At 44.4% G+C, this 15460-nt stretch overlaps 1 protein-coding gene across 2 annotated transcripts; it reads right to left on the bottom strand.

The window, feature by feature from the left end:
* Nucleotides 1-6177: 6177 nt before the first annotated feature.
* Nucleotides 6178-12641, bottom strand: LOC129160947 (uncharacterized). 2 transcript variants are annotated; one of them, XM_070541899.1, is made up of 3 exons: nucleotides 9685-12641; nucleotides 9341-9557; nucleotides 6178-9272 (listed from the first exon to the last, which is right to left on the bottom strand). In XM_070541899.1, the coding sequence occupies exon 3, from the start codon at nucleotides 9166-9168 to the stop codon at nucleotides 6853-6855; it is 2316 nt and encodes a 771-aa protein (XP_070398000.1). In that variant the 5' UTR covers nucleotides 9169-9272; nucleotides 9341-9557; nucleotides 9685-12641; the 3' UTR covers nucleotides 6178-6852. The 2 variants fall into 2 exon arrangements, with proteins under 2 accessions (XP_070398000.1, XP_070397999.1); XM_070541898.1 differs by having other exon boundaries at nucleotides 6178-9557.
* Nucleotides 12642-15460: the final 2819 nt, after the last annotated feature.

The raw sequence follows: 15460 nt of genomic DNA on the forward strand, positions 1-15460 counted from the left end.
TTAAACTAATGATTTGAAATGACAATCATAGGAAAAATAATCAACATTGGCAACCTTGTTGGACAATCTTTAACAGTTGATATTTTAAGCTTGCACAAATAGACCTTGTGTTGGATGTGCTAAGATTTGAGAATGATGGAATTATGAATGCGTGCATGCAGGTGTCTGAGATTGCTTCAGGGAGAGAAAAGGTGTCTGAGTGAAAAGTGATGTTTTGCAATTAACTTTAGTTCTCATCAGAAAACAGCATCAGAATGCTATCTATTGTGTTCTGCCTCACCGCACTTAGGACCCCCTTTAGATCCGGACCTCAGGAGGATGTTTCTCCAGATGACACCTTGGCTGACAGAGAAGACGAAGGTGTGCTGACGGTCCAGTCCAGAGTTGACCTCGGTACACGTTGCTGAAGCGTTCGGCAGATGCGCTTTCTCAAGTTTAAATTAACTCAGAAACCAAAAGACTCTGGGACGAGGCTGCGTTAGCTGGTTGCATTTCAGCTATTCTGTCTGGCTTGACAGAAATAGCGTGGTGGGAGAAAAGAGCCTGCAGGGCTCCTTTCCCCGTGGCGTTTGTTCCGCACACCTGCTCTCATCCGATCTTACTCATGAACTGACTAACTTACCAAAACCACTTCTCTTCCCAAAGTAAACTTGTTGTGCGTCAGAGCAAATGTGTTTTGAGTTACTGTGAAGTGGGACCTGTGTGAGAAGTGTGAAGGTCATTGCTAAACATCTTCAAAAACACTAATTAATTAAGTACTGATTCATTATAGTTCATTATGATTACCCAAAGCATAATAATCATTCATTTGATTAAAATACATTTATAATGAGCAAAATGATAAAATGATTATTTAACAAAAATAAGGGAAGTTTAAGACTCTTTTATTATGACTAGACTGTGGAGAAGTCCTTCTTCTGAAGCTGCAGGTGTTGGATGTTGTGGCGTCCTTCAGACTTGCTGTCGGCTCAGGTCTTAATCTGTGGGTGAAAATGCTGCGTGACCCAGCTCTGACCCAGCCAGGCAAATACGACCTTTGGCACAGAAAACCCATACTTCCTCACGTTACATAGAGAATCCTGGGGTTCTTGGAGTTTGTTTCGATGATGTCTGAAAAATAGGCCGTTCTGGCAGCCCTCACAGCATCCTGATAAGCAACCAGAGATGCTTGAACAACTCATGCGAGACCTGTAGGCCATCCTTTTTCCACTTTCTCATAGAGGCCCTACACGCCCGCCTACAAGCCCGTGTGACATCAGAGAGCCAAGGCTCCCTCCTAGGCCGAGACTTGCAAAGTTTGAGAGGGGCAACCACGTCCAGGACCTGATTACAAAGTACATCAAAGTGTTGTGAATAGTGTTCAGTGTTAGATGGATCAGGGTTAAAGGTCTCTAACCTTACAGACATACAGTCCACAAACTTTGAAATAGTTTCTGCATCCAGGGCTCTGAACCTAGTAGCTGGAGCTTCACACACAGGGACAGGACATGGCAACGTAACATCACAGAGTATAGGAGAGTGGTCAGAGAACACAGGAGGCAAAGTCACAAGGTTCATGACGGGTAGACCAAAAGAGAGAACCAGGTCCAGGGTGTGACCCCTGGCATGAGTTGGGGATGATACCCATTGAGTTAGATTGAATGAATCTAGCAAATTAAAAAAACCTTTAGCAAGCACATTGTCAGGACAGCAGATATGGATGTTAAAATCACCAAAAAATAGGACATAATCATATTTTAGGATGCAGTCTGCCACAAGATCACAGAAATCATTAAGGAAGTTAGAGTAGAGCCCTGCACTGAAGCCCTAGGCCCTCGGGCCGGGCTTCGTGCCAACGACTGTGCAATTACCTCGGACATGGGCCGGGCGCCTTTATTTTTAATCGAGTTCATAAAAAAATTGAAACACAAATGCAGCAGTAGAGCCCTGCGCAGGACTGTTTTCTTCATCCCGCTCCTGCCCGCTCCCGCTGAATTTCTGACAATTACCGCCTGCAACCGCAACGTGTGTGTTACACTCCCGCCCACACCTGCAGCGTGCATGTCTACTCCCGCCCGCACCCGCAAAACTCGGAGAAATTATTACCTCACAATAAAAGAGATGTATTGCGTTTGCGTCCTCTCTGGTCCTGGAGAAAACATGTCACAACCCGCAGCTCTTCCATCCATCTGATGCGGCTCTCTGTGCTTGTAAAATAATGAATGGATATTTAAATAAAATGCTTTATATTTTACTGAATTAATTTTATATCTGTAAGTCAATTCTATGTAAAGATTGTCTGCGTAAACCTGAACAGGCCCAACCCGGTCTTACTGTGAGACCGGGTTGACGCGTCACGCTTGTGCGTAATCATATCGGCGCTTTCTGAGCTGAAGATGTCAGATTCTGGGATTCTCCTCAGACGGCTCCTGGATGCGTCACCAAATTGGAGACAGGAACAAGCGCTATTCAGCCAAAGTTTCATAATCAGGGAATATTTTCAAGTGAAAAGTCTCTCTGAGAGACAGGGTTTGGAAAACACTCGCTTCAGTGGGAGGAACCTTCCCGCATGCGCTCTGGTTCTGCAACGAGCTCCAAGCCAATCTCCACAACTTCAGCTCGCTTCGCTGTGCACATACGCGCTGACAGCGAGCTGCGCTGAGCAGCTCAGATGTTCAGAAGGAAATCTTTTCTTGGGTGATTTAACTACATCTGCGATGTGTGTAACGAATAAAATGTCAGTTCGTCTACTTGCGTCGGGGTAATTCTTTCTATTCTTTCTCTGTCAAAATAAACGGTCGAATACGGGAACTGTCCGGTCAACCCAAGCCCTGCTTTTAACTGTTCTGTTTTCTTGTGGAAATTGTTGGAAAGAGATAAAATTTAACTTGATTACCACCAGAGCCAGTGCGCCGTCATCTCCGTGACGGTAAATGAGGGAAAAACAAATTGATCGGATCCTGCACGTCTTTTAACACATCGGTCAGGATTGACACACTTTGTTTTCATTTAGTTGGTTAAAATAAAGTCGGGCTCGGGTCGGGCCAGAGAATCCTGAAAACCTTTTCGGACCGGGTCGGGCTGGGGCTCCACCCCCTCGGGCCGGGCTGGACACGGGCTCAGATTTTAGGCCTGTGCAGGGCTCTAAGTTAGAGTCAGTCTTTGGAGGGCAATAAATCAGCACAACGAGCAGCCGGGGGGAGATGCACAGTTCAAATAAGCACAGTTGGAAGGAAGAAAATGACATGGTGGGTGTAAGCTGTTTACAAGGAAAGCTGGATTTAAAAACAGCAACCAGCCCTCCACCTCTGCCCCGTGATCTGGGGATATTAAAACAGGAGCAACCAGGTGGTACCAGCTCCAGCAGGGCGCTTGAGTCACCAAACGGGATCCAGGACTCACAGATGCAGAGAAAACCCAAGTCATGCTGAATAAAAAAGTCACGAAGTATAAAAGTTTTGTTCAGCACAGACCTGGCATTGACCAGACCAAACCGGGTCTGCGGCGGGGCTGCAGCACCGAGATCGTGCACGGGCCCAGTCTCCTTTAACTGTGTGCCCGTAACCGAGCGCAGATTCTCCCAGCAAACCCCAGTCTGGCGAGATCTTCTAGCCGATCGGCCGTGGCGCATTGCCAGTTCACCCTCAGAGCCGGACAAGTTCCCTGGGCAGGGCGCCGAGTAATCCAGGAGACATCTCAGAACCACCGGGTCAGAAGCTGGGCCGAATCGGGCCAGCCACTTCTTCAGGGATCCAGGCCGACGTTTCACGCGCCGGCTACCTCTCTTTCCCCGTCTTCTCTGATGCTTCCTTCTCGAGCTGGGGCGGACAGAGGGCCAACACATCACGGCTTGGGGGGAGAGAGCACATGGGCAGTCCAACCAGCAGCATCGTCCGTGAGGTTCCCAGCTCGCGGAGCCCGCTACATCAACGGGAGGACGAAGCCTCAGCAGCGCGGCTCGATCGTAAGTCAGCAGAGGATCCACACCATTCAAAAAAAGCATCAGAGACAACAAAAATGCATAAAAGCCAATAAAACGCCAATAAAAGCCAGTAAAAAGAAAGGTACCACTACGTAAAGAGGACGAGCAGCTCGCAGCGTGCACCCGCGCGAGCGCCATCTTAACTCATCTCAACTTACACGTACACACACATGTACACACACACACACACACATACACACACACGCAGCATAAAGCCCCAGCCTTTCCAAACAATTGTATAAAAACTAAAAGGATCCCTTACCCGTAAAAATAGTCCTCCATGCACCCAGTGTACAGCTCAGACACGCTGCCCCACCTGTCTGTCAGGACACCAGGTAAACGCTCTCGCGCAGCTTCTTCTTCTTCTTCTTGTTTATTGGCGGGTGGCAAGGCCGGATTAACCATATGGGCAACTGGGCATTTGCCCAGGGCCCACGAACCTTAAAGGGCCCAGGGCAGCAAGGGCACGAGCAAAATACTGTATCTGTAATTTCCCGCTTTATGAGGACTATGGTGACCGTACGTCCTCTTTTACCCGGACATTTCCACTTTTCACACTCTGTCCAGGGCGTCCGGACTGGGGGTTCTTGTATTGATGAAAATGTCCGGTTTTTCATCCAGGAGCAGGGATCGGATTATGGGGGAGCTGTATATCCTACACATCCAGGGGAGCCGGAAAAACGTTTTCCACCTATATTACATCATTTATGGACTCTTCTGAGCAGAGAGCAGCAGAGCGATGCTCCAGGCTGCTGCGTCCAGCGCACGGTCCATTCTCAAAGTGGCGCAAACAAAAAACTATAATTAACACACGATCGTTCATGTCCGCACATGTTCTCTACTTTCTGTCTTATATGTGCCTGAAGCGCTCTGCTACTGCGGAGCTCATCACCTGTGCTGCGGTGATTTCACCTCACTGACGCAGCATCGAATCGCGCACTCCGCTTTGCGGTCAGGAGATCTTTGATCTGCTCAGAAGTAACTGATGAGGTGAAAAAGTAAGAATCCAGGCAGCAGATTTTCTGGAGAGTTTAGAGGAGATGCAGGAAGATGTGAGACAGACAGGACAGGAAATAGTTCAATAAAAACAAGAAAACAAAACAAAAAGTAAAATGTAGGTAGATTTATCTCCACTACACGTTTTCACCTGTATAAAACAATAAGTTACACACATGTCATATTTATACATCTGATACAATTCAGATCACCTTCAACACTCTGTCACACACCCAGGGCCGTTTCAAGGCATTTTGGGGGCCAAGGCAAAATATGGTCACCCTATATTAAACAAACTGTCCACCCGGGCTTTTGCGCTGCACAGAGACGCTTCGCTGCCTATGACTGAACGTCAGTTGAGAGTCAGTCTCATGCAGACTGACCAATGAAGAGAGGGCCTCAAGTTAAGACCCCCTCCTCATTGGTCAGTCCACACGAGGTGGGTCAAAGGTTACCCTGAGCGAGTTACGTGATGTCAGGCATTCAAGTATTGAGTATATTTACTACATATTACAGTAAAATATTCTGTATGTGACCATATTATGGTGATCCTTGTGTCGTGATGATGGGGTCCTTCAATATTGTTGCCCAGGGTACAACAAAGTGTTAATCTGGCCCTGGCGGGTGGCATCTAACTTCTAGGTGCATTTCCGCCACCTACTGAGCTGGAGTGTGAGTCGGAGTAAGAGTGTATCAAAAAAAAAAAACTAAATTCTATTCACTGTGTTTTAGATACTCGATAACCAACCTATATTTCCTTTCTTCACCATTTAACAAAGTCTTTACATTTATCACTCCACCTCCTATGTTTTTTAATTTCTCCCCGAGTTGTCCTTTCCTCATATTTTATGCAGTCACACAAAACATGTTCCACCGTTTCTCCCCCCACCCCACATCCACATCTGATGTTTCCCCATCAGATGCATCGTATTATTAAGCCCACTATGTCCCAATCTTAATCTCAATATTATCCTTTGATCTCTACTATTCATTCTTATATTTTTCCATTTTCCTACTTTCCCTTGTATCTGAAATAAATGTCCTCCTTTCTCTTCCCTTTCCCACTCTTCCATATATATACATATACATATACATATATACATACATATATATATATATATATATATATATATATATATATATATATATATATATATAGTCATGTTCTGTGGTATTCTTTTGACCCACGACATGCAGAATCAGAGACGGGAAGAGGGAGGTAAGAAAATAAATAATTTATTTTAAACTGGAGAACTCAAAGCGCTGCTCAAACTGATGCAGGATGTGCCAGGATGTTCTAAAAGAGAGACAAAGGTTAATATCCGTGAGAGATGATAGGATGGATAACTGAAGGTTTAGGCTTACTGTCAGGAGGTGGCTAGAGGGCATACGAAGGAGCACAGGTTGGTTTATGAAGAAGGCTTGTAAAGGGGTCCTGATGAAGACGAGGTCCAGGGTTCCTGTGTGGTGAGCTTGAAAGGGTAGGCGGTAGGGGCGTAGTGGAGAGCGTACAGCCAGGGGTTGGAGCTGAATGAAGTGGAGCTGATGAAAAGTTCTTGGAAATGGCTGGAGGAGATGGTTCCTTGAAGGGATAAGAGGAAGGATTAATCTTGGTCCTAGTCTGGTAGAAAGCTGCTTCACAAAAACATTTCTTAGTCTAAGTTTTAATCTTTAGCTTAACAATAGATTTTTATTCTGACTCGAACTACCCAGGTTGAGTAATCATCCGGCAAGAGTGTTGAGGAAGTCAGCTCCTTAAATACACCCTGGAGGATGATTGGAGATGAGCTGCAGCTGGCTGTTGCTCCTGCTCTCCAGACACGCCCACCTGCAGACTCTTAGACCTAAAAACATTGATTGTGAGAATAAAAACAGCCCGTGACAGTACCCCCCCGTCAAGGGACGCCTCCTGGCGTCCTGGCAGAGGCAGTGGCGGAGGCCCGGGAGGCCTCAGAGTCCCTAATCAGGGAAGGATCCTCAATAAAGGAGCGGGGTATCCAGGACCGCTCTTCAGGTCCATAGCCCTCCCAGTCAACCAGGTATTGGTATCCACGGCCGCGGCGACGCACATCCAGCAAGCGCCTAACCTGGTAGACGAGACCTCCACCGACAAGCCTGGCCGGAGGGGGAGGAGTAGGAGGGGGGCACAGCGGACTGGCAGACACAGGCTTAATGTGGGAGACGTGGAAGATGGGGTGTGTCTTCATGGATGCTGGGAGGTCGAGGCGGACCGATGAAGGGTTAATGATTGCTGAGATCTTGAATGGACCGATAAAACGAGGGGACAACTTCTTACAGGAGTTCTTGAGATTGATGTTGCATGTTGAGAGCCAAACTGATTGCCCAGGGGCATAGGAAGGGGTGGGCCGTCGATGGCGGTCAGCCAAGCGGCGATTGCGTTCCGCCGTTCTACGAAGAGCCGCTGAGGTGAGGGACCAGGTGCGTCGGGCTTGGCGTATGAACTGTGGCACAGAGGTGGAAGACAAGTTGTCCAAGGGAAACAGAGGTGGTTTAAACCCAAGGGAAGCCTCGAAGGGGGAGAGACCAGTGGAGGAAGAGGTATGGGCGTTGTGGGCATACTCAATCCACGCCAGCTGGGAGCTCCACCCAGAGGGGATGGATGAACACAGGCAACGTAACACCGCCTCCAGTTCCTGGTTCATCCGTTCACAGAGACCGTTGGTCTGGGGATGAAAACCTGAGGAGAGGGCGACACGAGCCCCCAGTTGGGCAGCAAACTCCTTCCAAACCCTGGAGACAAACTGGGGGCCTCGGTCGGAGAGGATCTCAGAGGGGGTTCCATGAAGGCGGAAGACATGTTTAACTAGGAGGGTAGCAGTTTCTGCAGAGGAAGGGAGAGTCTTAAGAGGGATGAGGTGACAGGCCTTAGAAAAGCGATCTATAACTGTAAGGATAACATTGAAACCACGGGATGGGGGAAGGCCGGTGACAAAATCCAGAGCAATATGTGACCATGGTCGTGAAGGGATAGGGAGAGGGTTGAGAAGGCCGTAAGGGGGCTGGTTGCTGCTCTTGTTACGGGCACAGACATGACATGCATTTATATAACTCTTGACGTCCTTAAATAGAGAAGGCCACCAGAAGAAACGTCTGATCAGGCTTACAGTTCTTCCAACCCCCGGGTGTAGGGAAAACTTGGCTGTGTGAGCCCACTGGATGACTGAGGCCCGTACTGTGGAGAGAACGAAAATCTGGTTAGGAGGTCCATTACCTGGATCAGGCTCGGTCTTCTGAGCCTCCAGGACTTTGTCCTTGATGTCCCAAGTGATGGATCCGATTATGCAGGAGGGAGAAAGAGATGGTGGTTCCTGGGGGCGAGCTCGATAAGGGGGTGAAGAAGCCCGGCGCGGTGCTGAAGAAGCAAAAGAGACACTCCCACTACGTTCTCTTAGTCTTTTGTCTATGCGTATGGCCAGGGCAATAAGTTCCTCAAGGGTCGATGGTTCCTGACAGTAAGCCAATTGATCTTTAATGCGATCATTTAGTGCTTGGGCAAAGGCTCCCTTCAACATGTCACCACTCCCAGAGAAGTTGGCTGCTAAAGTCCTGAATTCTATGGCAAAATCCGTTACTGATTGACGTCCTTGATGTAGGTTCCAAATATTCTTAGCCAGCTCCGTTTGGGACTCAACGTCCCCAAAATTTAAGTTAAAGTCAGCCAAAAAGTCAGTTAACGGCCCTTGGAGAAAACTAGCTTGGCGACTCCTTGATTCGGCCCATTGCAAGGCTTTGCCCCGGAGTAGACCCACTATATACGATATCTTAGCGGAATCGTTAACAAAAGAATCTGGGGATCTTTCAAATGCCAGTCTACAATGTAGCAAAAATCCCCGGCTTTTGCCGTACTCACCGGAGAAAGTTTCGGGAGGTGGTGAGTCCGCGACCCGGAAATAAAACTGAGCTGCAGACCCCGGAAGTGCCTGTGGGGTGCAGACAGCGGGGCCCGGGGCAGAAGCCTCTGAGGAGGGGGGTCCCGGGGTGGTAAGTTGTGTGTGGACTTGGTGCAACATGGTATCCATCTGAAACAGTCGTTGGTTAGCATTGGAGAGCTGTTCTAACAGAGATTGTATGGCTGATTCGTGGCTGGCGAGGGTTTCAGAGACGGTGGGGGAAACTGATCCTGCGACGGGGTCGGGATTCGGGCCGGATGATTCTGTCATGTTCTGTGGTATTCTTTTGACCCACGACATGCAGAATCAGAGATGGGAAGAGGGAGATAAGAAAATAAATAATTTATTTTAAACTGGAGAACTCAAAGCGCTGCTCAAACTGATGCAGGATGTGCCAGGATGTTCTAAAAGAGAGACAAAGGTTAATATCCGTGAGAGATGATAGGATGGATAACTGAAGGTTTAGGCTTACTGTCAGGAGGTGGCTAGAGGGCATACGAAGGAGCACAGGTTGGTTTATGAAGAAGGGTTGTAAAGGGGTCCTGATGAAGACGAGGTCCAAGGTTCCTGTGTGGTGAGCTTGAAAGGGTAGGCGGTAGGGGCGTAGTGGAGAGCGTACAGCCAGGGGTTGGAGCTGAATGAAGTGGAGCTGATGAAAAGTTCTTGGAAATGGCTGGAGGAGATGGTTCCTTGAAGGGATAAGAGGAAGGATTAATCGTGGTCCTAGTCTGGTAGAAAGCTGCTTCACAAAAACATTTCTTAGTCTAAGTTTTAATCTTTAGCTTAACAATAGATTTTTATTCTGACTCGAACTACCCAGGTTGAGTAATCATCCGGCAAGAGTGTTGAGGAAGTCAGCTCCTTAAATACACCCTGGAGGATGATTGGAGATGAGCTGCAGCTGGCTGTTGCTCCTGCTCTCCAGACACGCCCACCTGCAGACTCTTAGACCTAAAAACATTGATTGTGAGAATAAAAACAGCCCGTGACATATATGTGATTTAATGATAGATTTAATTTCAGCGGCACTATTTGCAATATTTATTATTTCTCTCTCTCTTATTGCCTTTTTCTCAAAAGAATCTGCCATTTCATTTCCTTATACTCCTCTATGTGCCGGTACCCATAAAAATTTAACTTCTGTACCCAATTTCCTTAATCTAAATATGGTTTCATATATTTCATATAAAATATCTATTCGACTTTTGGTAGACATTAATTTAACTGACACTAATACAGATAACAAATCAGTACATATAATTCCTTTTTTAATTCTATTTTGTTCCATCCATTGAAGACTAAATAAGATAGCTATCATCTCCACTGTGTACACAGATAAATGATCTGGAGTTCTTTTCCTAACTACTACTCCTATATGTGGTATCACAAATGCAAAACCGGTTTTTTCCCCCCACCATTTCCTTTGATCCATCTGTAAAGATTTGCACAAAAGACTCATAGCTGTTTAATCTATCTTCTGTAATTTTATCCCAATCTCCTTTCCCCCCACTGCTTCTTATTTTATCATAAATACTATAATCAACACACACTTCTGGAAATATCCATTTTGGATTAACTGTATATAAAAACTTTTTAATTTGTACTTTATCTTGGACCTTGCTCTCTTTTGCCCAATCTTGCACTTTCCAGCTACCATATTCCTTCTTCATTTTCTCCATTTCCCAACACGGACTCAGTGCCCTTTTTGCCATATGGTCGTTGTCCTCACACCCTCGTATACTTGCCCAATAATTTAAAGCTATCTGTTTTATTCTAAGCTGTATTGGCATCGCTCCCATTTCCACCGGTAGAGCCACAACAGGTGTAGTTTTCCGTGCTCCACAACACACTCTTAATGCTTGACTTTGTATGATTTCAATCCTTTTCATTAATGTTTTAGATGCTGAACTATAAACTATATCCCCATAATCTATCACTGATCGTATCATTGCACTGTACATGTATTTTAATGCCTGAGCGCTAGCCCCCCACTCATATCCTCTCACACATCTCATTTTATTTATTACTTTCTTACATCTTTCCTCTATTTTAGTTATATTATCCTTCCATATTAACTTTTAATCAAATATTACTCCTAAATATTTAAACTTATCTACTTGCTCCAACTCTTTTCCATACAATGTTAAATTCTCCATTACTTTCTTCTTGCCTTTTGTAAACACCATACTTTTAGTTTTTTCCACTGAAAATTTGAAACCCCATTCATATGACCACTTTTCCACCATTTTAATTGCTTCCTGAACTTTCTTTTGCACATATTGGATATTTTTCCCTTTCTTCCATATTGCTCCATCATCTGCAAATAATGCCTTACCAAACTCATTCCCCACATTCTGAAACACATCATCTATCATAATAGTAAATAATATCGGACTAATGACACTTCCTTGAGGAGTGTCATTTTCTACTTCACACCCCCTAGAAAATGTACTTCCTATTGTTACTTGAATATTTCGCTCACTCAAAAAATCTTTAATCCAGTTATACATTCTTCCTCCTACTCCTAATTTTTTAAGTTTAATTAACACTCCCTCTGTCCACACCATGTCATAGGATTTTTCTACATCAAAAAAGACTACCACTAAACTCTCTTTATTAATTAATGCTTTTCTAATTTCTGTTTCTAAATAAACAATTGCATCCATCGTGCCTCTCCCTTTCCTAAATCCACTTTGATACTGTGATATCTTTTTATTTCTTTCTTAATAATCTGTTAATCTATCCACTACCATCCTTTCCATTATTGTACCTATATGAGATGTTAATGCAACGGGTCTATAACTATTTGTACTACTTGATTCCTTTCCTACCCTAATTATTGGTACAATAACTGCTTCTTTCCAATTTTTTTGGCAATGTTCCTGTTTCCCATATCATATTATAAATCTCCAATAATTTTAATTTCATTTGTTTCCCTAATTGTTTTAACATTATATAGCATATTTGATCTTTTCCTGGACTAGTCATACCTGTTGTAGCTAATGCACGTTCCAACTCAAACAAAGAAAAAGGCATATCCATAGTACTTTTAAAATTATCTTCCCCATCTCCTCCCCCTTGTATTTCATTTTCTCCTCTAGTTACTTCTCTCCTTTCTCTTCTTTCTTCTGATAAATTATCAGTACTGTGGAATTTAACAAATATTTTAACAAGTACTTCTACTTTTTCCTCATTAGTTACAGCTAATTCATCTCCTACTTTTAACACTGGATAACTCCATCTTTTCCTTTCATTTTTCTTATCATTCCCCAAACATTACTTATCGGCATAGTTCTCCCTATTTGTCCACAAAAAATTCTCCAACTTTCTCTTTTTGCTTTTTTAACAACTCTTCTCACCTCTGCTTGCAACTTTTTATACTTCAGTAAATTTTCCATATTATGTGTTTTCCTTAGTATTTTTAGGCTTTTATTTCTTGCTTTAATTGCTTTCTCGCAGACTTCAGACCACCAAGGTACATTCTTTCTCTCCCTTGTGTTTCCTTTAGTTTTTGGTATTGCAAACTCTGCAGCCTCAATTATCACACTTCTAAATACTTCTCCCATTTCCTCTACTTTATCTGATATCACTACTTTTGACCTCCATTTTTCCTCTCGCGCAGCTGGACACAATCGGGGCTTTTAAGGAGCCGGCATAATCACGCGGGGAGGAGTGCAGCGCTCATAGAGAACAAACAGTCATCTGTCACACAAGCATGCTCGCTCTCGGCGGCTTTCGCTCTGTGATTTAATCCCAAAATGGACAATTTCCTTCCGTCATATCCAGAGCCGGATTAACGCAAAGGCAAAAGTAGGCACGTGCCTAGGGCCTGATTGGCTGGATGGGGCCCAGACAGAGGGACACAATTCAAAATAAATAAATTAAAATAAAATGTACAAATGTCCTATGACAGAATTTGTAGATTGAACTCCTATCTACAGTTTATTTCAATATTTATTAATTAACTAAAAATAGTGACAATATTTATCTTAACCACAGACTGTTACATCAGCTACGTCACATTAATGCCAGCCCTTGACTGTAGCCTACAACTTGGGCGCCACCCAATTAAGGACGTCAGAGAAGCGGTCAGTCAGAGCGGGACTCAACAAAGCTAGCAGGTGTTTTTGAGTAGGCTAACTTTCACGATGCTTTCGGGTGCGGCAAAACGTTAAAAAAAAATGAAGAGGAACTAAAGAAGAGACAGCGGGGGGCTTTACAGAAGTTTCTGTCGAGCTGCTCGGGCAGCCGTCCGACAGCTGTGAACCTGCTCGAGTCAGCAGAGCCAGACCCGGAGGAGACACAGCCCAAAGACGAGGTGGAAGATGTGGCGGAAGACGCTGTAGCGCCAACGCCGTCAACATCAACGCCGTCACAGAAGGACGAACTGGAAGAACAGCAGCCAGCCAGAAGTGAGCCCAATATAGTCTTACAGCAGCCTGCTGCAAGGGTCTGCAGAGGCTGTCAGCAGGAGCCTCTAGACCTAGAAAGGGTGTTAGCAAGCTACCCATCTGATCCTGCAAAGTGGTGCCAAACTGATGACAGGATGCGTGAGTACTTTGCACTAAACCATCCCTCTCAAAATACTGGATATTTCTCTGCATCACAGAGGAAATCTGGAGACATAAACCGAAGCTTAACCAAGGAACATTTCTTTAGACGTGTTTCTGCTGTGACTGAGGCCTGTGATGCTGGAAGGCTGAAGATTATCCCGGAGTGGAGCATGCTAAATGGTTTCCTTGGTAAGTGTTGCTGGTTTTATTAATTATTTTTCTAATATGTTTTATTAATGTTCAAATAGCATAACAAACAATAAGTTCACACTCAGAAAATTGACACAGAATTTCTGTTTCAGCAGAGGCAAAAACAGCCTGAATGAGCATAAAGCAAGATCAAAACTTAAGATAATGTTTTCATTTCATTAAAATACTTTCCTGTAAGATTATAGATTGTATTAAATTTATACTGTAATAATTTAAGCTGCGTGTTTATAGTTTGTTTTTGCACCTTTAAAACATGCTTCAGTCCATTCAAATTCATCTATTTATTCTTTCCACCATCATGTGATTAATTTGTCAACATTTAAAAATGCTGTAAGCTATTGTATTTAGCAGAACATCTTTTTATTAAATGTGTTGATTAAATGTAAACAGAGCAAATAAGAGAAGCATATTTGCTCTGTTTACATAGTTTAATGACACCTAGTGGTTATTTAATGGTACTACCGCCTTAACAATGACATCCCCAATGGATGAGATTAGGATAATTTATTAACATTTAATACAGCTGTGTAATGACGTAGAAATCATTAATATCAAAAAATAGTCTGATAAAATGTTTAACATACAACACATGACTTATTCTGGCATACAAACAATCAATTTGTATCCAAAGACTAGGCTATGTAAAATGTGAATGAACTTTTATTAGTAACTTTGGTAACTTTCAGATTTCATTTCATAAAATAACATTGATGGAGGCGGGGGGGGGGGGGGGGGGGGGCAAAAATGCAGCCTGCCTAGTGTAGTCCATTTATTAAATCCGGCTCTGGTCATTTCAAGAGAAGAAACAAAACACTTTCTAATGCCTTCAGACTGTTTTATTTACCTGTTCAGTTTTGGCGAGGTGTGCTAGCGGCAGCAGGAGTATCCGGGATGTAGTCCCGTCTGTTTCTAAATAAACAAACATGATTCGGAACAGAAAAGATGCAGAAATCAAGCAAGGGGTGTGGCTCACTAAGCGCCGACGTCACGTTAGTTCCGTAGGAAGCACAGAAAGTCCCAGCCTCAGAGTAGGAGCTAAAATGGTTCTAGGAACTACGGTAAAAGGTTCCCAGTTCCTACTGTCCAACGCGCGCAAAAGGGGGCTGGAAAGGTCCTAGGAACTACAGAAGGTTCCTACAGTCCGAATGCGCCTTATGAGGACACACACAGCAGTTTAATAAAATAATGTGGTTCAGAGTCTCCAAAAGCCACACATGCCTGCCTTTGTTTATCTTATTATGGTGGACACCGCGGTCTTTCGCCCAGCGGCTCGGGGATTTCCACATTCCTGAGAAGTCCTTCAGATTTACAGTATATGTAAACACTACACCGCCCATCGAGACCGAACTGACGCTATCTTCCCCGGACCGTACCGACGCTAATGTGTAAGTGGCAATTAAGGCTCCATCAGATGTTGTTTTTCATCTGGTGGTGGGGTCCAGAAGCAGCTGAGATGCTGACCTCAGCGCTCTGACTGGATCATGATGCTGCAGCTAATCAGACACGTTTCATTTCCTTAAAGAGTCTTAACACCTCCTGAACTGAGTGATGAAACTAACCTAAAGCAGCCAGGGCGCATGATCAATCTGGATACAGTCACACTCACCCTGTCACAAAAGGAAGACTTCAGCTTGTTAGAGAGGAAACGTTTGTGAGCGTGACGAAGTGGTATGGATGATTTCCCATTCGCCCCTGCAATTTATTTCTGTAGCCTGCTGGCACTGTGATGGGGGATATTTTAACCAGACTGAAATGTGAATATTGCACTGGTGTGGATGTAGTTACAATTTGGGATTTCATGTTTGCTTTGTATCCAGATTAGGTTGTGA

The sequence above is a fragment of the Nothobranchius furzeri genome, chromosome 12, assembly GCF_043380555.1.
Source record: "Nothobranchius furzeri strain GRZ-AD chromosome 12, NfurGRZ-RIMD1, whole genome shotgun sequence".
Taxonomy (NCBI): domain Eukaryota; kingdom Metazoa; phylum Chordata; class Actinopteri; order Cyprinodontiformes; family Nothobranchiidae; genus Nothobranchius; species Nothobranchius furzeri.

Bases quoted from the DNA above. Each gene is read 5' to 3' on its own strand.
- LOC129160947 (XM_070541899.1), bottom strand. From the start codon at position 9,168: ATGTCGTGGGTCAAAAGAATACCACAGAACATGACAGAATCATCCGGC.